The sequence below is a fragment of the Sceloporus undulatus genome, chromosome 2 (assembly GCF_019175285.1).
Source record: "Sceloporus undulatus isolate JIND9_A2432 ecotype Alabama chromosome 2, SceUnd_v1.1, whole genome shotgun sequence".
Classification (NCBI taxonomy): Eukaryota; Metazoa; Chordata; class Lepidosauria; order Squamata; family Phrynosomatidae; genus Sceloporus; species Sceloporus undulatus.
In genome coordinates this window covers 17025176-17051707 of record NC_056523.1, presented here as the reverse complement: position 1 = coordinate 17051707, position 26532 = coordinate 17025176, and the positions used below count along the sequence as shown (strand labels likewise).

Below are 26532 nucleotides of genomic sequence, written 5' to 3'. Positions count from 1 at the left end.
CATTTAAAGAGCAATCATTTGCTATAATTGTGTATTGTGAAAGGGCCCCAGAGGAACTGTGTCTGCATAAAAGTACTGTAGTGGGGTAACATGAATGGAAAGGTGCAGTTGAGCTCATGTCTAATTTGTGGTCTTCACAGAAACATCTGGGATCCTTTCACACTGCACATTTGGAGTGCTATGATTCCAGTTTAATTGACATGGCAACATCTAGATCAAGGGAAGTAATAGTGCCACTTTTTTCTTTTTTGGATAGACTTCATTTTGAATGCTGTGTCCAGTTCTGGGCACCACAGTTCAAAAAGGATGTGGACAAGCTGGAATGTGTCCAGAGGAAAATGACCAAAATGGTGTAAGATCTGGAAAACTTGCCTAATGAGGAATGGCTTAGAGAGTTGGGTACTGTATATACTCGTGTATACGTCAACCTGATGTATGTCAAGGACAGGTTTAGCTGATGGCTTGAAAAAAGGGGGACGCAGACCTCCAATTTCTCTCCTCTCTCTCCTCCCTCCCTTCTCCACAGCTTTCTTAAGGCTCATGGAGAAATATTATCATATTGACCCGTATATACATCTATCTACCTAGGATTTTCGAACCCATTTTTGCTTATATATGGTATATATACAGTTAACAGAGGGTTAAGAGATTATGATAGCCATGTTTAAATATTTGAAAGGTTGTCATATTGAAGAAAGAGCCAAATTGTTTTCTTTAGCTCCAGAGACTAGGACACAGAACAACTGATTCAGACTACAGGAAAGAGATTCCACCTAAGCATTAGGAAGACATTCCTGATGGTGAACGCTATTCGACAATGGAATATGGAGTCACCTTCTTTCAAGGTTTTTAAGCAGAAGCTGGATGACCATCTTCAAGGAGTGCTTTCGCTGTGCATTCCTGGATTGACAGATTGCCTTTGTGGTATCTTTGAACTCTATGGGGCTCTATAGACCATCCCTTTCCTAGCCGGATTAGGGCTGCAGCAAGCTTATGCCGCAGCCCCAATCTAGTCTTTTGAGGGCGCAAAAAGGAGCTGCAAAAAGCTCCTCAAAAGGGTGCCATAACCACAGCAATGCGGCTATATGGCACTCCTTCGGCTCTGCATTGTATGGACGAAGCACCAGAGGCACACCATGATGCCAGGCACCGTGTGGAGCAGCACATGGCATCAGGGTGCCAGGGGGGGGGAGGAGTTGGGCGTCCATTGTCAGGATGCTACACCCCGACTCTTCCCCCATGCCAGCCTTTCAGGTACTATGAATTTTAAAAAACCCTTAAACCTTGCCTCTCCCTAAAATAATAATAATAATAATAATAATAATAATAATAATAATAATAATAATAATAATAATAATAATAATAATAAACAACCCTACAGTTTCTCAGCTTCCTGGGCAAACACATTGAATATTAAGCCTATTTTCAAGTCTGTACTAAGCTTAGCTTTTTGAAAACGCAGCAAATAGTGCACATATGTGATTGAAAAAGCACATCACTTAAATTCCATTGTGGCTGCCAGTGGGGTAACGAGATGATTTAGCAAGAGGCAGGTAGATGCAATGACCTTTAAACATAATTGCTTCAGCTGTCTAGGCTTGTCTGTTTTTGTTGTGAGTTAATTGCGAGTCATGAAAGTGTTGTTTCCAGACAAACTGCTTTTACAACAGCTGTTTACCTGCAAGGGATATTTATTTTCTTTAATTGGTTTAGGAAAGATGAGTTGCGGGAATGGGTCGGAAACATAGTTGGGGAAAAAGCACTGAGGCAGCTGCCATACTGCAGAATTAATACCGTTTGACACTGCTTTAACTATCATGGCTTCATCCTATAGAATCCTAGGATTTGTAGTTTGTTGTGGCACCAGACCTCTCTGGCAGAGAAGGCGAAATATCTCACAAAAGTACAATCACATAGTTCCATAGTACTGAGCACTGACAGTTAAAACAAAGTCAAACTGCATCAGTTCTGCAGTGTAGATGCAACCTGAGTTTATGGAAGACCAGGACCATTACCTGAACCAAGGAAGAGCTGCACTAGGACTAACCACCTCTGAGGATTTCTTGCCTAGGAATTTTTTTATAAAATTCATGGAATCACTGTAAGTCGACAGGCAACTTGAAGGCAAAGGTGTGCACGCACACACACACACACAACTAGTGGCAACTTCTTCCACATGATGCCAGTTTTATGGCTCGTAATGGTCTATGGCTTGGGTCCCCAAACTGTGCATTCTAATTTGAATTATATTTGGTGCTCTTTCGCAGCTTCATTTCTCTTCCCAACCCCACCCCGATTCTATTTGTAATGGCTTAGCAGAACTCATTTTTTTTTTTTTGGACTATGAGTCTCAGGATCCAAAAATGTAACATTTTCAAAATTTTCCAGTGACTGACTATCACGTGATGATGTTCTGATTCATTATTATGGTATTTCTCCCTGAAGTCTTCTCTAACCTGATGTGTTCCAGATAAAGTTTCCAGATGGAGTGTTCCCAATGCAACTTGAGGATGGTGGGAATCCTCATCCAGCATATCTGGAGGGTACCTCTGAGTTGGAAAAGTGAACTGCTTTGATTGCTTGTTTATTCTACTTTTCTGCTTTCTACGGTGCTCTTAGTACACATGGCTATAGAAAATTGGACTAAATAAACAGCCCAAATTCTCTCAGTGATTCTCTTTTGAGTTTCCTTGGAAGAAAAACAAGATTGAATGTTGAATTGGCCCTACTTGTTGTTCCCTCTACTAGCCTATCCTTTTCCTCTGAAGCACTGCAGAGTCAAATCCATTCTCACCTTCCATTCAACAGGCTTTAACCACGAATGAGCAAACAATTATCCCCAAAAGGTTTGAAAGAAAAGGGAATGTCAAATGAAGACCCTGCAATTCTAAACACGACTCCTTCAGCGTCCCAGGTGGAAAGGCAAACACCTGAGGTGTCTTTGCGGGAAGAAGCAAATATTGTTAGTTTCTGCTCCTGGGAACAAAACAAGCTGGAGCCAGGAGAAAAAGTATCCAGAGGTTTTATGGGGGGGAAGTCAGGGGGAGGGAGAGGGAAAAAAGCACATTCTGGAGAAGAGGGATGAAACGGATGCCCAGCCTGGAAAAAATACCTCAGCTCCAAAACCACAGCCCTTCATGAAAAACAGAACCTTTCCTAAGGCCTCAGTAAATGTGTGTTTCCTGCTTGCTAGTACAGTTTGTCCTCCTGTTTCTGTGTGCCCTTGAAGTGGGCGATGGCAGTACAGATAGGGAGGAGAGAGCGATTTTTGGAGTGGGTTACTCTTTCCCTGATTTAGACTGTAAAAGAAACTTAAGTGGGGTAGCCAAATAACTTAATCTATAGAGAATCATTCTCTAAAAGGGGTTATTTGGACCGGGAAAATAATCCCAGTAGAATGTGGGTTGAATCTGTGTTGTTCACATGAATTTCAAATACACCCATTTAAGGGTTTTTCTTTTTTTGGGGGGGGGGGGGGGGGTGATGGGTGCTGCCAAAAAACCTGCAAAACCTAAAATAATTGTTTTTTGAGTTTTCCCCCCAAGTTTTCCTGCAAGATTTGCATTGTCAACTATGTGAATAACCGATGCAGATAGAACCGGGATAAAACTCTGCATGGCTTCAACGTGTTTTGAATGCATCCACATCATCGACTCCGTCTTTATTCACAGTGCTGACACGTGTGAGCAACAGACCTTGTAGAGATGTGCAGAGATGCATTTCTGATAAACAATAGTGTGAACAACAAATCGGGAATGTGTGAGTGAGATTAAGTGCATATTTGTCCTAAAAAAAACCCTCAATTAACAACTCTGGAGATTATTGCACCACTGAAAAATGCGTCTTACCGCTGCCGAATTCAAGCTTAATTTGGGCTGTACCCTGGTGTTATCACACGGCTTTTCCCGAATGAAGTTTGAATTTGGCAGTGGTAAAATGTTTTTTTCAATGGTGTGATAATCTTGTCTGACAGAGGAGCTCCTTTTTACAAAGCTCCTTTTCCTCCAACCCAGTAAACTCTGTTTTATCCTTGTCCTCAGTCTAGCTGGAGGTTTTTAAGAACCATTGACTTTGGGATGATAATGAAAGAGAGGTGGAGCAACAGATTTTTGGTGCTGGTTTGCAGCAGCATACAATGCAATGAAGAATTCAATAAACAAAGCCTGTACTGGGGCAGAGCGGGATTCAGCTATAGTTGATCTAACTGTAGCTAAATGTTCCATGTTTTCATGTGTCGAAACACTCTTTCTCATTTAGGAGAAGACAATTTGCAAGGCTTCTTTTCATCCTTACCCACAACCTTCCTCTCTAGGATCTTAGCATTAATTTCTCAAAATCTACAAATCTACTTTGCCAAATTTATTTATTTATTTATTGGGGGTGGGTGGGGGGTTGTACACTACTACTACATTACTCTATAGACAAGTGTTATTTAGTATCTCAGAAATAGAGCTCAGAAAAAAATTACTTTTTGCACTACACCTCCCAGACTCTACCAGAAAGCATGGACTAGTGAGTGGGCGATGGCAGTACAATTAGGAAGGAGAGAGCAATTTTTGGAGTGGGTTAGTCTTTGTCATTGAAGGGTTTTAAAGAGATGTAATCCAAAAGAGAGTGAGAGGTGGGGGGGGGGTGTTTTCATAGGTTCTGCTAGAAAAAAAAATCTAAATAACTTTTCAAACACATGAACAATATACTATTCACATCTTATTAAATACTATGAAGCAGACACCTAAGTAAATTGAACATAAAGCCATGATATATATTTCCCCCCCCTGCTGTGGGACATATAGGACACAAAAGATCGTCTGTAAAGTGGAGTGCTAATTTAATGTATAGACATCTGTATGGGTGTGTTTACTCTTCTGCTCCCCCATTTCTTCTATGTGGCTTGGTGTTAAAGAAAACCTGCAAATAATAACAGTACTCGGGGGTGGTTTCCAAACCATAAGACACCAAAAAATTCATGAAAACATATAATTAAATACCAATGCTATTTAAAAAAAAATCCTCCTCCACCCTGTCTATAATTCTCTTTATTAGGGTGGCCTCATCCCTGCCTGGCTTTGCTCATGTGCTTTCCACAGTGATGTTAAATTGGTGAAAGGCTCCCATCACTCCATTTCCATAACAGGGAAGGCTTCAATTATTAGATTTATGTGTGCTATCTATCTGTAATAGGAGCCAGCATGGTGTGGTGGTTTAAGCATTGGATTATGACTCTGGAGACCAGGGGTTGAATCCATGGCTCAGCCAAAGGCAAAGTCCTCTGAACAAATCTTGGCAAGAAAATATTGTGATAGGGTTGCCTTAGAGTTACCGTAGCTCAGAAATAAATTGAAAGCACACAATAACAACAACATCCATATTATATCCATCATTCATTAGGGAGCCCTGGTGGCACAGTGGTTAAATGTCTGTATTGCAAGCCGCAAGGTTGTGAGTTTGATCCCAGGGGCTCCAAGGTCCACTCAGCCTTGCATCCTTCCATAGGTCATTAAAATCAGTACCCAGCTTGTTGGGGCAATTGGCTTACACATAAACAGTTTAGGGAGTGCTTAGTTCACTGATAAGTGGAATAAAAATGTATTTGCTATTGCTATTGCTATCTTTAATAGGAATAGAGATACTGATTAAAATCCTTCAATTAAAAGGCAGCTGGGCCTAAATACCCTAAAGGCACCAGATCATGTCTGATCATGGAGACTAAGGCCCAGGTGCCTTAGGTTATATCTCAGAGGAAGTACCTGGCAAAACCGCTTCCGAGAATGCCTTGCCAGAGAAAACCCAATGAAATTCATAGGGTCACCGTAAGTTGACAGGCAGTCTTGAAGATGTGCTCACATACACACAGAGATTTGGTTAGTGTTAGTGTTGCCAAATCAGGATAATGACCCAGGTCTTGAGATCTCAGGGCTAAAACCTGAGACCTAGAGATGATTTCTTGTGATGTGACGAGAGGCTGCTCCTGGTGATATCACATTAGGCAGCAAGCATAGCTGCACAGAGTGTGCCTTTCAGATGAAAAATACCAAGACTAAAAAGTGAGAATGCACACACACAGAGGCACACACATACACACCCACTCTTTTCATAGTGGTGCCAATTCTGACTCCTCTTTTGCTTTTAATGATGTCTGGACATTTAACAAGCTATAATAGTTGTCACAGCCGAAATAACCTAAAGGCATGGAAGCTAAGCAGAGTCAGCCTTGGTTAGTACTTGCACCAGAGAGTGCCAATGAATACCAGGTGCTGTAGGCTATATTTCAGAAGAAGGAACTGGTAAAACCACCTCTGAGTGGTGTGAGGTGACCTAAACAGCTGCCCAGATTGGTCCCTTTCCCTTTGAGGTTTGAGTTCTGCAGGAACAACTGTGAAACTGCTGAGAAAGGGAAGAAGGTAGGCTAGGTTGCAAGAGGTGTGTACTCCATAGGTATTCCCCACCAATGGCCATGTCACTCATGTGATATGTCACTACGGTTGACATCACCTGGTGCAGTAACTAATGGTGTCACTCCCCCTCCCCATCAACCTCTTCCTATATCACACAATACAGAACCCATAGTAATGCTTTTTGTTGTTGTTTTTTGTACTAATGATACTCATAAATCATAATTCCCATAGCTTACTGAATGTAATTAATTAGGTTTTTTTTTTTTAAAATGAAATTTTATTTTTAAAAAGAAACCTTTCTTCTCCTACTGAGCCTTGCCCCATTCACACCATCTCTTCAGCATTTTAATGAGACACAGGTGAATGCCACAGTCTGTTTCTGGCAAAAGGCAGATGTTTGCGGAGCAGTGGTGTCACCTTCTCCTACGGTGTCACCTGGCATGTTCCACATCCCCTTCACTCTACTAGTGATGCTACAGACCCTATGAATAAAAGCTGAAGGAGCTGGGTATGTTTAGCCTTCTGAAGAGAAGACACAGGAGATACTATACCCTCTTTTAACATTGGACGGGCTGTGGAAGATGGAGTGAGCTTGTTTTCTTCTTCTTCAGAGAACAGATCTTGAACCAATGAATCCAAATTACAATAAAAGAGATTCTGGGGCCATTCAGACTACCTTTTACCCCGGTTCAGAAACTGGATTAACTATGGGAAGTTCATATTGGCCCTGATTCTTCCAAAAGCGAAATTGAGGTTTCCACACCCATTCAGGTGCAAATGCCCCTTGGCGGGGTCTTTTGAAAGCAGATTTTAAGCTGTATCTTTTCAGAAAAACCGGGTCCGGCAAAAATGTACTTCGCCCCGGTCATGATCAGGTCAAGTTCAGGGGAGGGATTAAGTCAGAGGGGGCCAGAGGGTGGAACATGCCTCCCCTTCATCGGGGCAAATGAAGAGGAGGAGGAGGAGGAAGGAGCAAGAGAAAAGAAGGGTGCCATGAAGGGCAGAATCGGGGCGGAGGAGGAGGAGGGGGAGGAAAGAAGGGTCAAGTTAAGGGGAGGGAATTAGGTCAGAGGGAGGGCAGAGGGCAGAACATGCCTCCCTCTCGCAGGCAGCTTTTTCTCCCCCCCCTCCTCAGAACCAATCTTGCCATGAAAACATTATGCATAATGCGTAATGACCCAAATACACACAACACACACACACCTGGAGGTTTTAAAACTTGACAGAATATGCGCACACTGCCACCAGTTTTTTTTAAAGGAGGGGGGGAGCACCCATTCTGTTGGCCAATGGCTGTAGGAAACGTCACCTTTGACAAAAGTGGAAGTGAATTTGATTGACAACAAAGGAGCCTTCATTTTAAACTGGTACTGCAAATGTGAACTTCAGAGGGGTAAATCAAGGTAAAAGATAGTGAGCACTCGTTTCCAGAGAGATTTGAGTGGGGGAGGGGGGAATCTGGATCTGCCCAGTTCCATCCAGGGTAAATGCATGAGTGGGAATGGGGCCTCTGACTAAACATTAGCAAGAACTTTCTGCCCTCAAGAGTGGTCCAACTGTTACTATGATCATTAGGAAACCCATTTTACAGAAGATGGTTGTGATAGGAGAAAGTGGCTTTCCTAGGGACTTTATCACACCAGGCTGATAAGGTGTTAGTTTAGCAAATGCCAAGTTAATGGATTGGGAACAATTATTATCCCCCAGCTCTTCAAAGGTGTGATAGTGCTACCTCTGTCCTGGTCTCTGCTTCTGCATGCTGGACTCCATAGCCCAGACATAGGACAATTCCATCCTTTGGGGCAGATTAGGCTAATGACAAGGTGAGAATCCAAGGTGAGAATATGACAAGATGAGAATCCAAGAAGTCAGCCAGCAGTCAACTTACTATATTCTGTCTATCTTCAGTTTGAGAGCTGTCACACAATATAAATGGTTAGACTTGAACAAGACAGACCTGAGTTCAAATCCCCACTCATACCTGAAACCCAGTGGATGACCTTCAATCAGTCTCTTGTTCAGCTAGGGTTGCCAGTTTAGGATTGCCCAAGGCCTTGACGTTACCAGGCCAAAACCTGAGACCTCGGGAGGTCCCCAGAGATGTCATTAAGCAAACCACCACAATCCACTATGCCTCTCTGGCTCCCAAGAATAAAATAAAAGTATATATTTAAACTACACAGTGATAATCAGGAACCAATGGATAAAATTGCTTCAACCAGCAAAATCGAGAGGGGGGGGGCATTCTCCTTCCCTATTGTAGCTTTCTTGTGCATCCCCACAATCTACTCTGGAGCGATGAGGTCAATTTTGGTGGTGCAAAGGAAGACAGAGTGGAGGAGAATGGAACCACGTCCCAAGATGATGACAGTGGGCTGGCAGTGTGACCTTGAATATAGGCCTTAAACTGTGTTTATAAGCTGTACTGTATACTGCAGAAACGAAAATGCCTTCTTTAATTTAATAACTACAGCAACAACTTCCTAGTTTGCCTTGGATCATAGCCAACATAATTCAGGGTCCTCTTACATTAGCCTACTGCACTTGTATTAGTTTATAATGTGAATACAAAACCTGCACCATAATGTGTCCAAGCACCACTCATGCATGGCATGAAGAGCATAAGAAACTGAGAGGCAGTTTTTATATCTGTGCCACAACTAAGACTTTACTGTTGCTATTCTGCAGTAAATGCCACCTCTTGGTGAGTTATTCAAACTGGGATAATGACATGAGAGTGAAGACTTAACTTTCTTTCTCTTCTTGTTGCAGTGCTTGGTCCCAGATTACAGGGCCTGACTCAAGGCAAGAAGGAGAAATCCCAAGGTGAGAACACTGCCTTTCCTTTGTTAAACTTGTTTTTCTTTTAGTTTGGGTGACATACTCTGAGCAATTGTGGCTGATGACTAATGGATCATGGGTAAACCACAAGGGCCTGCCTCTAGTGACATCACTAAGAGCCATCCCTTGGTCTCAGGTTTTGGCCCTGAAGGTCAGGACTTGGGATTGTAGTAACCCAGCAACCATATCCACACACACACACACACACGGATGTGATTGCTAGGTTAGTACAATCCCAAGTCTTGACCTAGCTTCTGCTAACCTAGCATTTCGAAAGGATATATATATATATATATATATATATATATATATATGGCGTTTTCTCTTTGACATGATTGTCTAGTTATGTCCAACTGTAGGGGCCAGTGTTAATCTTCATTACTCAAGGGAGCCAGTGTTGTTGAAAATGACCCCATGGTCATGTGGCCAGCATGGCTGCACAGAATGCTGTTACCTTTCTACCAAAGTGGTACCTATTTATCTACTTGCACTTTTACATGCTTTTGAAATGCTAGGTTGACAGAAGTAGGTTGGGACTAGTGGCGGGAGTTCACTCTGTCATGCAGCACTTGGGTCTCAAACTGCCAACCTGTTAACCTTGCAATAATCAGAGTCAGCATTTTAACTGATGATCCATGGCATCCTCTATATACAGTCTATATACAGTCGGCTCTTGGTATTGGTGGTTCTGCCACTTCAGGATTGGTGCATCCATGGATGGCCTTGCCTGTTCTTCTCAATGGCGGTTCATGCACATAGCTGTGAAATGTGGTCATGTACCTATCATACCACACTTGAATATAATGGGACTTGTGGTCCCATGGTATTTGGCATCCATGGTGGTGTCCAGAATGGAACTCCCACAAATATGAAGGATTGACTGCATTATATATTACAGATTCCTGTAATTTCTCATTTGCCTTTTAAGACAATTTTGAGGAAACAACCATGCAAAACACACACACACACACACACACACACACACACACCAACCAACCACTATTTCTCACAGAATGTTCTAGAGAACATGATGCAATCAATCTTGCTGAAATTAAATACAGGTCTGTCTGGTCAATAGCTGGATGAGAAGCTATTTTGGAGTCTCAAGTTTACACTGCCTTGAGTGCCATGGTAAAAGAAAAGGAGAATACAGTATAAATAGAGCCCCCCCCCCCCCCCCGGCGAGTGCCTCAGATGCATTGTATCACAACTGTATCAGATTACAAGAAAGAAATGATGAAAGCTGTCATCCAACATGTCTGGAGGGCACCATGTTGGGCAGGGTTTTTATTAAACGAATGAATGAAGTTCCTTCAGGTTCGTGTGAGAAATACAGTTCTGCGCCTATGGTAATTATACATCAGTCTGCTCATACTTCCTTCATGCCTGTCTTCATAAGTTCTCAGCCTACAGTCAATCACTCTGTCAAAGTGCTCTTTGTAATTGTTGTAAGCTGTCGCTTATTAAGAGATTACAGAGGCCAAAACCTTAAAAAGTCTCAGAAAGGAATCAGCTATCAGAACTTAGTAGGACTTTTGTTGATGTTGTGTGCTTTCAAGTAATTTCTGACTTAAAGCAACCCTATGGCAAAATTTGTTCAAAGGGCATTTCCCTTTGCCTTCCTCTGAGGCTGAGAGAGCGTGACTTGCCCAAGATCACCCAGTGACTTTCTATGTCCAAACACAGAGTCGAACTTTGGTTTCCAGACTCGTAGTCCAATACTTAAACCACTACACCATACTGTATCTAGGATTTATGCCCAAGAAAAGGTGCGTAGGGTTGAGCTGCCGATTCCATCTCAAGTTATAGCTTGCTAGATTGGAAGATTCAGAAGGGGCCATGGCGTTGAGTGTTGGACTATGAGTCTGGAGACCAGGTTCAGTTCTAGCTCAGCCATGAAACCCACTGAATGACCCAGGGCAAGTCACACACTTTCACCCTCAGAAGAAGGCAATGGAAAACCTCCTCTGAACAATTCTTGCCAAGAAAACCCCATGATACAGTCACCATAAGTCAGAAATGACTAAGGCACAACAACAACAACAACAACAGTAAATGTAGGAAACAAATATTAACTCTCACATTATGGCAATGATTCTGTTGGCAAGTGTGACTACATCAATGTGGGTGGAAGCAGAAGTGTAGGCAGTGACCCAGCAGCAAGAGTAAAATGGCCATGCGGAGGGCAGACATATAGAATCATAGACTGGAATCTTTTTGGTGCCTTGTGGCAGTGCCATGCATCATTATGCCAGCAGCAGGTGAGTTTTCTCTATTGACAAATGCCTTATGCTGGCATAACAGGGCCAAGACTCTGCCAAGGCATTCTGCTCCCTCAGGCAAAGAACAAAATAGTACTACCCCCATGTAAAAAGTGTGTGTGTGTGTGTGTGTGTGCCTTCATTTCTGACTTACAACATCATGGGGTTTTCTTTTCATGAGGAGCATTGGAGCAGGGGGTGACGAGAAGGAACAGTCATGGGACTGTTATTGTTGCTCTCAGTATCTACTGCTTAAGATTATTGTCTCACACTGCCCAATGGTCAGACTGCAATTCGACCAGAGTTAAGTTGAAGAAAATAGTATTGAAAATAGTATTATTATAGTATTTGCCACCTGCAAATGTACACATGCCGCTGTGTGTCATTTTCAAATATTTGAAGTGGTGTTATGTAGAAGACAGAGCAAACTTGTTTTCTGCTGTTCCAGCATACAGGACCGAAACCAATGGATTAAAATTGCAATACAGTAAATTCTGAGTAAACATTGTGAAGAACATCTTGAGGTTAAACAGATGGAACATAGGAGGATGGACTCTTTTTCAGTGGAGGTTTTAAAGTAGAGATTGGTCTGTCTGTCTCCATCCATCCATCCGGGATGCTTTAGCTGTGTATTTCCTGTAGGGCTGGGCTGGATAACTTTTGGGATCCTTTAGAGCTGTGCAGGGACCCTTTCAGACTACACAGTTATGGTGCTGTGATTCTACTCTAACTGCCATGGTTCCATCCTAAGGAATTTGGGGATCTGTAGTTTAGGGAGGGGCAACTATGTGTTGTTGTTGTTATTGTTGTTGTTGTGTGCCTTCAAGTTGTTTCTTACTTATGGCGACTCCAAGGCCATGCTAGGGTTGCCATAAGTCAGAAATGGTTTGAAGGCACACAACAACGACATTAAATTAGAAGTGGATCTTAGCACAGCTTGGAAATGGTTGACAGTGAACTATCATTGTCATTTATTTATATAGTGCACTATCAGTGAACATGGTGCTTTACAAATAAAAGAATAATAAAAACCAGCTGGCCAAAGGTATACAAAGAATACACAAACAGGTGCACAAACAGAGGGGAAGGAAGGAATAATACAAGGATAAAATTAAGGCAATACAATTGTACAACCAATTATCCAGATAGAAATGCAAAACAACAACAACAACAACAACCCCAGTGCAATATAATATAAAACAAACTGACAAATATATATAATCAAAATATATAGAAGATCATAAAACAATATTAAACTTGTTAAACCCATTGTTAGCTATCATTCAAATAGCACGTTATCACTCCTCATACTATCTCAATTAAGGACAGAAACAACAAAATGCCAGCATCTTACTAACATCTCAATTTTTTCTCCTGTCTGGTTTGTAACATCTTGCCTGATGAAGAAGTCAGTGGAGCTGCAAAAGCTTGCATTTCGGTTGGCCAAAAAAGGTATCACTGTTTGGTGGATTTTTGTTTGAATTTGCTAAATGGCCAACACATCTACCCCTGCATGTTATCACTAGCAGTTGGTTTTAGCATTAGTATAGGATGCTTTGTTGTGTGACCCTGTGAATCAGACACTTCCAAGACCCCCTGTCCTTAGCTGCTCTGCATTATTCCTTTTTCAGTGAGCCCTCCCTTATCATAATGTGTCCAAAGTACAAAAGCCTCAATTTAGTCATCATGGCTTCCAGGGAGAGTTCAAGTGTGATCTGTTCTAAGACCTATTTGCTAGTCTTTTTGGCTGTCCATGGTATCCTTCACCCTCGCCTACAGCACCACATCTCAAATAAACTGATTTTCTTCCAATCAGTTTTCTTCACTGTGCAGCTTTCACATCCATAAATGGTGATGGGAAATACGATAGCTTGGGTTATCCTAACTTTACTGTTCAATTTTGTATCTTTACACTTCATTATCTTGTCTAGTTAATAATAATAATAATAATAATAATAATAATAATAATAATAATTTGTATCCCACCCCTCTGAGAACAATCGGGGTGGCTTTCATAGCTGCTCTTCCCAATCGTTCTTCTGATTTCTTGACTGCAGTCCTTGCAATCCCTCTTCTTCTGATTTCTTGATTTGCAATCCCTTTTCTGATCAACATTTGAATCAAGCTATGGGACATCCTTTATTATACCACTCCTAAGTAAAGTGCAAGAACTATTTGGCCACTTAAAAAATGTTACTTGCTAAAGCATTATTTGAGGCCTGTCCTTGCCAAAGTAAAGTAGCTAAACTATATCCTAAAATTAGGTCCCGAACCTTAAATATATCCTTTCATCTTCAGCCTAGCCTAGCCTAGCCAAGAACAAACTTTTCTTGAGCCAGTGTGGCACAGTGGTTTGAGTGTTAGACTATGGAGATTATCACATGGGGACAGGGATGGGACAGAATGGGAGTGGGTCACTCTTCCATCCTTATCCCATCCATGACCATGATCACATGAAGGAAATACACACATGTCACGCTGATCCGGTCATTGTCCCATCAGTGAAGTGGAATTGTATTAACAGGTTCTTCCGTTCATACAAAATGATGAGAAATGAGAGGACAGTTTCGCTTCACTCATGGAACAATGACAGGATCAGTGCAATGTCATATGAAAGTTTTTCACATGATTGCTGTCATTTGCATTTCCTGGATGGGACAATGACAAGATTGGCACAACGTCATGTGAAAGTCCTTCCCATGATCGCTCAGGAAAGATGGGACAAGGATGGGGCAAGAACAGAACAGGGACCTCATTTTCTCTGTATGATAATCTCTGTGAATCTGGAGACCAGGGTTCGATTCCTAGCTTGACCATAAAACCTACTGTTAGGCCTTGGGCAAGTCACATGCTCTAAGACTCAGGGGAAGGCAATAGCAAACCTCCTCTAAACAAATCTTGCCAAGAAAACCCCATGATAGGATTGCCTTACAGTCGCCATAAGTCAGAAATGACTTGAAGGCACAGAAGAACAATAAAGAGTTACAGACCAATATATTCAAACTAAAACACGGAACAGATTTACCCACTTCAGTGATATGAAAGCCGCCACACACAGAGACCCACAACTCTCCTTTTGGGTCTCTTTCAAAGCTTTTTTGAGGCAGTTTCCAAACCTGAAAAAAATGTTTGTTGTTGCTGTGTGCCTTCAAGTCATTTCTGACGTATGGTGACCTTAATGCAAAGTTATTACAGGATTTTCTTGGCAGGATTTGCCTTCTGCTGAGGCTGAGAGAGCGTGACTTGCCCAAGGTCACCCAGGGGTTTCCATGTCCCAGTGGGGAACTGACATCTGGTCTCCTGGCCTCCTAGTCCAGATCTTAAATTGCTACACCACACTGGTTCACAAAATAAAACACAGTAAGGCAAATCAAAACAAAACAAAATTCATCCTATTTACTAGAAGCCTAAAGTTAGGTGTACAACCATGAGTAATGGTCTGTCTTTCAAACCACCTTAATCTCTCCACAAGAAAAATAGCACACATTGTAGCTAGGTAGCAGCAACACCAACGAACCCTGTCTGTTTATGACAGCATCAGCAGCAACAACAAGAACATCAGGACTGTTTACAGTCTTGCTGTAACAGGTAACAATGAATGTAGGCACAACAGATTGGAAAAATCTTGTGCAAACAGGGCTGGCTTTATTATTAGCCGGAATGAGGCAGTTGCCTCAGGAGGCAGTTGTTGTGTAACACAGAGTTGACAAGAGGGACAGACTCCCGGCTCTGCAATTGCTTGTTGGGGGAATTGAGCTGTGTCTTCCATTCGAGGTGACCAGATATCACAACTGAAAAGAAGGACAAGGCACAGCAAAATGCAGGACCTTGGAGAAAAATGGAGGTCAATAAAAACTAAAAACACCAATATAAATTCCTCTCATGTGGCATATTTATAGTATATTACATTTTCTATATTTTAATATCCTGTTGTTGTTGTTGTTGTTGTTTTTGTTGTTATTATTATTATTATTATTATTATTATTTTGTTATATTTTACTAGCATATCCTCACTGCAGATAGGGGGATAGGCTAGATCTTTCTAAAGTTCCTTTTCCCCCTAGGAGCAGCAACAGACAAGACTTGCCCCCAGGTGCACTTTTTTCTCAGAGGGGAAAAGGACAGCAAACATGGTGTTACTCAATGGGCTTCTTAGTCATGCTCAAAATGGAGGACATTTTGCAATTCATCCTGGACAGAGGGTTGAAAGGGAAGGTGTGTCCTGGAAAAGGAGGCTGTCTAGTCACTCTCACACTATTCAGACTGCTCTGTACTCTTTAAGCTCTTTGGTGCATTCATAAATCAGAGTGAGGTAAAGTTGTGTTTTGGGGACTACAACTACCAGAATGCTGGATGAGTCCATCTGGGCACAGTAATCCAAAATGTAATTGTAACAAGCTCTGCTCTGGAAGTTGGAAAATAGGGTGCCCTTGCTAGTTTTGGAATAAGATTCAACTGGAAGTCCAGCTGGTCTTCTTTAGGTGAGATGGGTTGCCCTCTTCACCTGTGCTCCACTCTGCAAACTTCCTTGGGCTGACCATAAGAGAAAGCAGTGTATCCTTGCTGGGGCAAAAGGATTCTGAAAAGCAATTGGTTTGTCATGTCTGCCCATTTTTGAAGAATAGCCCTGAAATCATAATCTAAATGGTCACTTTTTGGCTTAAGGATAGGAATTGTGCACCCTTTGAGATGTCACTGAATGATGATGATGATGAGTTTCATTTAGAAAAAATATTGAGATCTGCAATGCAATAACATTTGTCAGGCTTTACAATTCCCATTTAGGGTTGCCACAAGGAATACTGGGAGAGGGCACCTAGAATTGTAGAATCATAAGAGTTGGAAGAGACCACAAGGGTCATCCAGTCCAACGCAATGCTGCCATTAGGCATACACAATCTAAACACCCCTGACAGATGGCCACCCAATTTCTGCTTAAAAACTTCCAAAGAAGGAGAAGCAGGAACATCTACTGTCAAACAGCTCTTACTGTTAGGAAGTTCTTCCTAATGCTTAAGTGGAATCTCTTTTCTTATAGATTTCCCTTCCTGTAGAATCCATCACTCCATGTCTTATCTCTAGCGCATCAGAAAAGAAGCTTGCTCCATTTTCAATACGATATCCCTTTACATGTACTTGCAGTGCAGTCTCTTTCTTTGAAGGCTTTTAAACAGAGACTGGATGGCCATCTGTTGTGAGTGTTTAGATTGTGTATGCCTCCATGGCACAATGGGATTGGACAGGATTCACCTCTTCCAATTCTAGGATTCTGTGATTCTGTGACCTGGAAATAGGTGCTCTCTGGTAAGTTAGGAAATGGTATTTTAGTCTAGTGAGGATGTGGATAGCAACACCTTAATAAAATGAAGGTTTACACATCTCACTATAATATGTACATGCAAGGGCCTTCTCTGTTGCAGCACTCTGACTCTGGAACTCTTGTGGACCTTTGGTTCTTAACTTGTTGTGCAGAAGGAACTTTCAATGGGGTGTCTTTTGATATTTGTAGGTAAATTTTTAAATTGTGTTGAATTTAACACTATTCGTGTCTTAATATTTGCACTAAAATGTCCGATGCAAGGCCAGACATTTATTTTTGTTTTTTACTGCTTGATCTTTATGAAACTGCAAACACCCAGCACCATCACAGAATCATAGATCTGGAAGAGACCTCCAAGAGCCATCCAGTCCAACTACATACCCATCTATAAACAGCAAATCTCACATTTCCATAGAATGTTGCCATGTCAATTGAAGTGGAATACAGAGTTATAACTGTGTGCTGTGAAAGGAGCCCTGGTGTAGCAAGCAAAATCAGCAACCTGAGAATGGTCAAGGAGGAAGCCTAGCCTCACCATTAAACAGGAACAGGAACTCAAACATGTTTTTCCTGTTTTGAGAGATAGCCTTCCTGCTTCCATTGTTCCTCTAACTCAGATCTGGTGCAGGAAGAACAGATCACCTGCCCCTGGCAAGGTGCCATCCAACTGTTACTTTTGAAACCACAAATCCCACTATCTTAGACTGGCTGGGGCTGATGGGAATGATAGTCCACTATATCTGACAAGAACCTGATTGGGGGAGGCTGACCTAGACAATCATCTGCCATCAGCTATGCATGGAAAAGCCTCTTTCGATTCATATTCTCAGAGAGCCAGTATGACATAATGATTTGAGTGATGGACTATGGCTCTGGAGACCTGGGTCCGATTCCCTACTTGGCCATGAAACCTACTGGGTGATCTTGAGCAAGTCACACTCTCTCAACCTTAGGGGAAGGCAATGACAATCATCCTCAGCGCAAATCTTGCCCAGAAAACTCAATGATAGAGTCGCCATAAGTTGGAAACGACTTGAAGGCACACAACAGCAACTTTCATACTCTCAGCTTCAGATGAAGGCAAGGGGAAACCCCTTAAGACCAATAATAGATTCACCTTAGGGTTTCCATAACTTTGAAATTACCTGAAGGCGCACAACAACAAAAATTTGGAATTCTGAGATCACTGAGATCTCTAGTGCCTCACCACTGCAAACTGCAAGATTCTGTAGGATGTAACCATGGCTGTAAAATTGGAATCATGGGGTGCATCCACATTGCAGAAATAATCTGGTTTGGCATCACTTTATGGCTCAGTGCTATGAAATTCTGGGGAGTATAGTTTGTTGTGGCACCAGAGTGGAGCTACAATCCCCAGAATTACATAGCATTGCACCATGGCAATTAAAGTGGTGTCAAACTGGATTATTTCTGTAGTGCAGATGCAGCCTTAGTGCTACAAATGTGTAGTGTAAACAGGTCCTAAATCTGAAACCAGCACTCAGATCACTACATCCAGGGACGTAGCCAAGGGGGGGGTCCTTGGGGTCCGGACCCCCCTTCCGTTAGATAAAATGAATGGTGCGTGCTGCTGCACCACCGCACCCAAGCCCCATAATGGTGGCACTTAGTCTGCCCCCCCCCCTTCCCTCCCCAAAATCCTGACTACGTCCCTGCTACATCACATTGTCTGCCCTGAGCTTATGGTTTATAATACAACCCTGTCTGGAGATGGCCTCCTTTACCATTTTTCTTTTACCGTCAGAGTGACATTCAGAAAACTGCACATTGGGTAGCTGGGTGTGGCAGTATAGAAAAGGGAAGACTTTAGCAATGGGATTTGTGAAGCGAGAGTCAAAGAATTCCACTCAGGGATTGTAAAAGGAGGAAGGGTGGGAAGGTGGTATGTCTCTGAGTCATCACAGCTGGAAGACACCGCCTTATTGGGTTTGGGGAAGGGAAAATAACTGGAACAGTCAAAGTAGCTGGAGGGGGAAATTTCCAGCTTTCTCTGCCATCAACATCATCTGATCAACAACCAATTCTGGGTTAAATTTGTTGTGGTCAATCAAAGCAAGAAACATCTGGGTTGAGCTTGTAAAGAAAAAGAAGAAGAAAGGAGTAAAGCATCTTTTGGGGGAATAATACCGCAAACCTTTCTCGAAGGCACTTGTTTTCTTATACAGTATTTACAAAAGTGTGGTTGGAATCCCAGCCTTAAGGGAGGAGATGGATGGTGACTCAGAGAGAGTCTGATCTCACAAAGACAAGGAGGAGGCATTTTGCTTGAGCCTGCAGGGAATGGCACATTTCTGACTGCTCCACTTCTTTCCTTCCGGCTGAGTTAACTGGACACACACCTTTTTTTTTTTTGCATTTTGAATTCAGTTTGCAGAAATTAAAGTAATCTGAGGACAAAGGGGAAAAGTGGGAGGAATTGAAAGAAATTGAAACATTTTGAAAACAGCTGAAAAAGTGGGAGGACAAGATTATTAAGTAACTGTGGCCCGGTACAGACTGGTGCTATGTGCTGGCCTGGGGCTGATTTTAGGGCTTGGGAGAGTGGAGAGTCCACATGCTCCCAAGCCCTACTGTGTGCTGCAGGCGCCATCATGGCTTGCCCCCATCCACACGGGGCCGCCATGATGACATATGCGTGGCGCAGCTTCCAAATGGCACTGCACCACACATACATCATTGGTGCACACGAGGGCTACAATGGTGTCCCATGTGTGCCCTAAAAAGAACCCATCAGGAGGGTTCCAGAGGACGCACTGTTTGGTTGTTGCGGCCTCCATCGGGAGCAGAAAGGGATGGGGTCTCACCGCCCCTTTCTCCCCATCTGTCTAGCCCCTGTCTCTACCAAATTGGAACAATTTGAGGCTATGGGCCTATTGTAAGAGCAGATGAGTTGGAATCATGTTGAGGGACCCAGGTGGGTAAAGAGTGATGTGGAGTTACAAGAGACTTGGATAAGTTACCTTTTTTGCACTCTCCCCAAACCCACAATTAGCCTGGCTATGAGCTGCATCATTCTAGGAGCTGGCAATCCAACAACAACAACAACTTCAAACTCTGGATGCTACATCAATCTGTAGGCAATGCACACAGCCAGACAAAACCAAAATGAGATTATAGAAAGTTGTGCTGTGATGGGATGGATTGTACCATTTCATTATGAACAGGGTGGCAGCAGCACCAGTTCCAAATGAAAATGCAGCAGGGAGTCAGCAAGACCATGTCATTTTCAACAAAGTGCTATTTTTGTGTGTGTCTTTTGCTTGTCCATTCACTTGCAGAGAATATTCAAAAATGGGATGACCCATCCAAAGCAAAAATAGTAGAATCCGCTGCAGCACTTCAGGGTCTTGCCATTGCACTCTGCTGAGGCCTTAAACTGTAGATGTGTATTGACAGAGGGCTCTTATACTATTAATAATTGCAGAATTATTTCTATGTTTCTTTCTTAACAGATTTTGGGTGGGAAGAAAAAAGTTGGAAGAAGTGGAAGGAAAAATAGGAGGACTACACATGGAACACATAGTCATCTGGAACTCCTGTAAATTTCCTGAATGAGTCACAGCAATCAAAATCTCATTCAGAAGTACCCAAAGTCACAAGATGGCCTATTCCTACCACTCACTCTTGTCCTTGTACTCATTTTCTCCATTCTTTGGACTGACATGCAAAGATCTTAATAAGAATGGGGTAGATACACACATCCTCACAGATGAGAATCAAAATTCCCTGGCACTACTATTAGGAAGAGTTAGATGGCTGTCTCAAGCAGCAGAGTTTAAGTGACAACACACAGTTAATTATTTAGCAATAGCAAATACATTTCTATACAGTGTATCAGTGCACTTAAGCATTCCCTAAGCGATTTACAAAGTGTAAGCTAATTGCCCCCAACAATCTGGATACTCTTTTTAGTGACCTTGGAAGGATGCAAGCCTGAGTCGAGCTTGAGCCCTTTTTGCTGGTATTGAACTCGCAACCTCATGGTTTGTGAGTGAGTGGCTGCAGTACAGGCATTTATCCACTGTGCCACCAGGGCTCTGTCAATTAACTTTGTTATTTACTTCCAAGCAGGGGGAGAGTCCTAGCTTGGGCATAAATAAAGTAATACATGAGGTGTAGTAGCCGCACTGTACAGTTATAACACTTTGAACCTACTTTAAATGGCAATGGTTCCCATCCCACAAAACCTTTGGATATGAAATTTGTCAAGAGACACTAAATCTCTCTAGTTCCTTCCACTGAACAACAGCACTAGGCCTTTCCAGCAATCCCACACCTAACTAGAAACCCCAGATTTCCTAGGAAGGTACCATGACTGCTAGAGTGCTACCAAGCTGCTATAACTGTGCAGAATGGATGACCCCATAGACAAACAGATAGATAGAGGTGCTTGTGGTTTTTTCTGCTTCGTGTGCCAGAACAACTCAGTTGACTTTGGGCAATATGCCCCTTGACGTAAGTGAGTAGGGGAGGCATTTGCTGCTCTGCATCAGAAAGCAAAACATCTGGGGGTGGCACTGTTTACTGACTGGCCTATTACAGGACTGGGCAAAGAAACTGCAGCCCACAAGCCACACATAGTCCCAAGGCTGTTTTTGTCATTCTCGGGGTAAAAATAAATAAATAAATAAATAAATAAATACTTTGTTGTAAATAGTTATTTTGTTCTAGAATGCCCCCAAATGCACTCAAGGGGGTGGTGCATGGCATTCCTACACTTTTTGAAGTCCCACTAGGGGTCAAAAACCAATTTTGCAAGTCTTCCTTCCCATGGTTAGGTGGCCAGGAGAGTTGGGGAGAGGGAGAAGGAAGAGGGGTGAAGGTTTTAATATCAGGTAATCCCAACAGTGTGTTTTAATGAAGATAAGTTCATCTGAAAAATACAGTTGAATACATAAAAAAAATACAGTCTAGGTACTATGGCTGTAAATAAATAGTCTGAAATGAATGTATACTTAGATCCGTATTTTCAGGTTTTGTGTTGTAATGTCCTATCATTTTCTTGATGTCCTACTTTGCAGTTACAGCCTCTGGTCACCCTAGAAGAGAGAAGTGGGGAGAGCCTCACACCACCAAGAAACTGAGAACTAGGCACAGGCTGAAGTATAATGGAGGAGTGAAGGAGTGAAAAGTCCCTTTGTGGATGGTTGTTGAAAAGCAAGCAGTCAGTCTTTCTTGCCAGTTGCATGGTGATGGTGATCTGGCAAGGAGAACAGCTGACAAAGCCATCATAGAAAAGCATGTGCCAATCTAAATAAATGGAGGGGAAAATACTGCCTAAATTAGTAAACAGACAACATCTTTTTACGTTTGAGACTAACTGAAAGGAATTGGTAGCATGAGCTTTCGGAGACCTCAGTCTACTTCCTTCTGGCTTTCACTCCTCCACCAAATGCATCTGAGGAAGGAGAGTGAAGTCTACAAGAGGTCATGCCAATTTCTTTCTTTCAGTTAGTCTCAAAAGTGCTATAAGATCTCTCCACATACTGATTCTACAGACTAACATGGCTAAATCTTTGAATTCAACGTCTTTTTACTTATACATTCAGTGGGCAATCTACAGCAGAGAAACAGGCAAAAAGAAAAATCAGGATAGCTGCTTTTCAGAGTGTCAAGATAAATGTTAAGTGTTTACTACCAAAGACAGAAGACACATTACATTTCTGTTTGTTGGATTGCATATGTATCTCCTGAAACCATTGACTTATCTGTATATTGACTTATTTTCCTTTTAGTTTTCCTAAAGTTCAAGTTTTATTACTGGTAGACTACTTTAAGAAACCTCCCCAACATGGCACCCTCCAGATGAGTTTGATAACAAATCCCATTCACTCCAGCCACCAGATCCAGTGGTTAGCAATGCTGAGAACTGTAATTCACAACTTTAGGAGGGGCACCAGAATTGGGAAGTCTATCCTGAAGCACCAAACAAAGCCCTGCCATTATTTCTATGAAGATGCCTGTTAGAAAGATCCCTTGGAGCAACTAACTCTGACATCCCAGACTCTGACAATTGTACTCTACTGTGCCATAAATGTCCATAGGCAAGCAACTACCAGTGCCACTGGGCTGAAGGTATTGTATAAAACAATAACAACCCCACAACTCAAACAGCACAATAAATCTTGTAATCTTCACACATTTTGTCAGAAATTAATGTCTGAAGAAGAAAGAATAGAAATAACTTGTTAATAGAAAGAAAGAATGCAGGTTGAGTCTCCCTTATATGAAATGCTTGGGACCAAAAATAGTTTGAATTCTGGATCCCCCCCCACAGATTTTGGAATATTTGCATATAGATAATAATGTAGCTTGGAGGTGGGACCCAAGTCTAAATATGAAATTCATTCATGTCTCATATACCAGTTGTATATGTAGCCTGAAGGTAATTTTATACACAGTATTTTTAATCATTTTGTGCACGAAACAATGTTTGAGTACACTGAACCATCAGAAAGCAAAAGTGTCACTATCTCAGCCACCCAGGTGAACAGTTTTGGATTTTGGAGTATTTCAAATTTTGGATTGTTTTAGCGCCAAGGGAGCCCACTCTGTTTTAAGGCAGCTCAAAAAGGTAAATCACAGAGTTGAAAGGTGGGAAGTTCTCTAATTTAAAAGATTGTATGTACAGCACTGTGTAAATTTACAACGCTATATAAATAAAGCTTGATGATGATGATGATGATGATGATGATGATGATGATGATGATGAGGGGCCAGCTAATCTCACCCCATTCTCTGTACCTATTCTGCAGTGGTAAATACTTCCAGACTGCATTCCTGATGGATGGCTATTCAATCTTTTCTCATGAACTTTCAGTGATGGGGAGCTCACCACTTTCCGAGGCTGTCTGAATTTGGTAGTTTCTTCTAATGTTTAGACGACAGCTGCAGCCCTGCAATTTTCCACGCACTGGTTGTAGTCCTGTCCTCTAGTGCAGCAGAGAAGTCATCTGCTCCCTCTACTGCCGAGCAAACAGTCCTTATCATGTATTACCTTAATCTCTTCTTCTTCAGGATAAACATGATAGGAATATGTGCAAGAGATAGAAAGAAGAGCAAATGTGGGCCTCTTAAGGCAGACTGAAAGTTCTCCAGCATGTTTGGCTGTGCATCCTCTTATCTCTTTACCCTCTCTGTGTTACAAAGATTCTCCCTCTCTGGAATCTGCATGGTATCCCATTAAGCTTGTCAATCATTTATGGTGAGGTTGTTCGAAATATAACAACATCTTAACCATTCTTGACTCTACTCCTATTTTCTCTTAAACCTTAATAACCTTCAAACATTCCTCATTTTGCTTTGCTGCCTGAGCTCAGCCACATTCTTGTGACTCTTTCTCTTGAACAGTTTTGATAATTTTTCAAGCTTTGGGGTGGGGCAAGTCTGCATCGGGTTGAATGATGGAAAAAAATACTTTGCAGGGGCAAAATGTTGTAGAGGAGGAAGGTGATCTCAATAGGAGGTGAATTTAAGGGGGAGAAATTTACCCAGGATTTCTACAAATTTCTACAAATTCAAATGACTGGATGACCTTTAGCATGCATTTGTTCCTTCTGATTGGTCACAGGAATGTCAAAAGGAAGGTTATATTAGATGCCAACACATTGGACATTGGGGAACAGAGACAAATTATTTGCTCTTCCAAATGAAGTACATTGAAGTATCTTGATGAGAGGGCACATACAAAGATCTGGTCTGTATTAAGGCATCCCATACTCTCCAATGTTTAACAGATAAAAATCAGGACATATGTCATCAAGAAACATCTGACTGTGGATCAAGATAGCAAAATTTATTAACGAGGAGGAAACAACAAGCAGGAAAAGCTGCAGCAGTTTGCTTTTGCCTGAACCTACTGGGAAGGGCAAGATTGCACCCTTCCTTTCCATCCCCCCTACTAAGCTGAGTGCAAAGTTATTTTGCTCTTTGAACTCAGTTTGCAGAAATGGAAGTAAGCTGATCACAAAGGAGGAGGTGGGGAAAGAAACTGGGACATTTTAAAAGCAGTTGCAAAAGTGGGATGACAGGGGATTAATCGGAATGGTCCCTGTCAAATTGCAACAGTTGGAGGGTATGGCATCCAATCTGGGCAACATTCAGATCAGTAGTTCACAGAATTCAAGACACATCACTAGACTGTTTTGCTCTACTTCCATCCCCAAACCATATAACACCTTAAGAAGCCACAGGAGTTTAAAAAGAAATTGATGCATTTATTAATTAAAGTATTTCTGCCTGAACCTTCCCTCCTGACCAGGGCCCTGCAGAGAGTTAAAAAATCATGCTGAAGTCTTCATTCATCATTCCTTAACCTATTTTATATACCTAATTCATGAGAGTCAAAATTGCTTCATCACCCCGATAAACCTGTAAACTTTTATTGAGGTGCTGTGACAAGACATTTTGAGTGCGTTTAGCCAGATGAAGCTCTACAACATTTTGGAAAGCAATTCACCAAGTTGGCAATACAGAGCTTTAAGAATTCTCTGTTATATAACTAGAGAAAGATTAGCTTTGAGGACAAAAATATCTCTCTTTACTATTTCCAAAGGGAACACAGAGACATATTCTTTGTGGAAAATGTTTTCCCTCTTTTATAATCTATGACATATTTCCAATATTTTAACCTACTAGTCTTTTCGCATTGTTTGGGCTGACTGCCTTCTTTTTGTTATAACATAGGTGAATTTGTTTTTCCAAGTTGTAAATTACCATTCTTCAACTAGCCCTTGCAAAAACATTTTTAAATACTGTAAGTCAAAAATAATACACCAGAATAATTTCTTGTCTTAAAAAGAAATGTTCCAAGCCAAAGGCATTTTTAGCAAGGAGAAATAAAGTGAAGCAACAGTTTTCCAGAAAGGTGGAGAAGACCAAGAAGGCAAACAAAACACAATATTCAAGAAGAGAGAAAGAAGTAAAACATATCAACTGAACCATCTGTCTTACCAACACTGATGCAAGCAAGAATCACTGCACAGAGGACTAGAAGCTTGCCCATGATGAGGTTGTTGTATCAAGAGAGTCAGAGGGGAATTATATTATTCCTAGAGGAGCAATCCCAAGGGTTACCAGACAGTGAAAAGGGGTTTATTACTTCTGTTCTATATATATACATGTGCTCCACCTACTTGTGGCTGGGTTGTCTTGGTGGGAGGGTCTCACTGGAGTAAACAGCCAGCCTTTGAGGGCATATGATCTTCAAAGGCAGAAAATAGACAGAAGAACTGAGTGAATCTCAGAGAGAGGGAGGGAGGGAGGGAGGGAGGGAGGGAGAGGAGGACAGAAATCAAGGGCAAAAAGCTGGAGGAAAGGCAGAAATACCATCTCTTAAGAGGTAGTATTTCTGATAGAGGTCATTTCTCAACTGTGCACTCCTGGGAGAGAGGCACAACCTCCCAGATGCTGAAGACTTTATCACACACAGCTTTTAAAGTGACACAAAAGTTCAATAATAGTGCCTTTGGCGATACCGATCACACAACATCATCTCCCTCTCGTTGTTGCCTTGTCTGTCAATCATTGTTAGCCCACACTTTGCCATTGACAGGGAACACCCATCAATAGGTTCCCAGTTGTGCTAGATAGCAGATACACCATTACATCCTGTTGCAGTTCTGGGATTGCATAGTCACATGTTGGCAATGTCTGCTCTTCTCTCACATCCCCCCTCCCTGCCATTGCTATTCCA

At 41.9% G+C, this 26532-nt stretch overlaps 1 protein-coding gene across 1 annotated transcript in view; it reads right to left on the bottom strand.

Moving 5' to 3' along the window:
- The window catches only part of LOC121921335 (sperm acrosome membrane-associated protein 4-like), a 39193-nt gene extending 13263 nt beyond the window's left edge, over window positions 1–25930 (bottom strand). The window contains exon 1 of the mRNA XM_042449252.1: window positions 25791–25930. Coding sequence (XP_042305186.1) covers window positions 25791–25842 — 52 coding nt within the window. The 5' untranslated portion in view covers window positions 25843–25930. The remainder of the gene's footprint in view (window positions 1–25790) is intronic.
- Window positions 25931–26532: the final 602 nt, after the last annotated feature.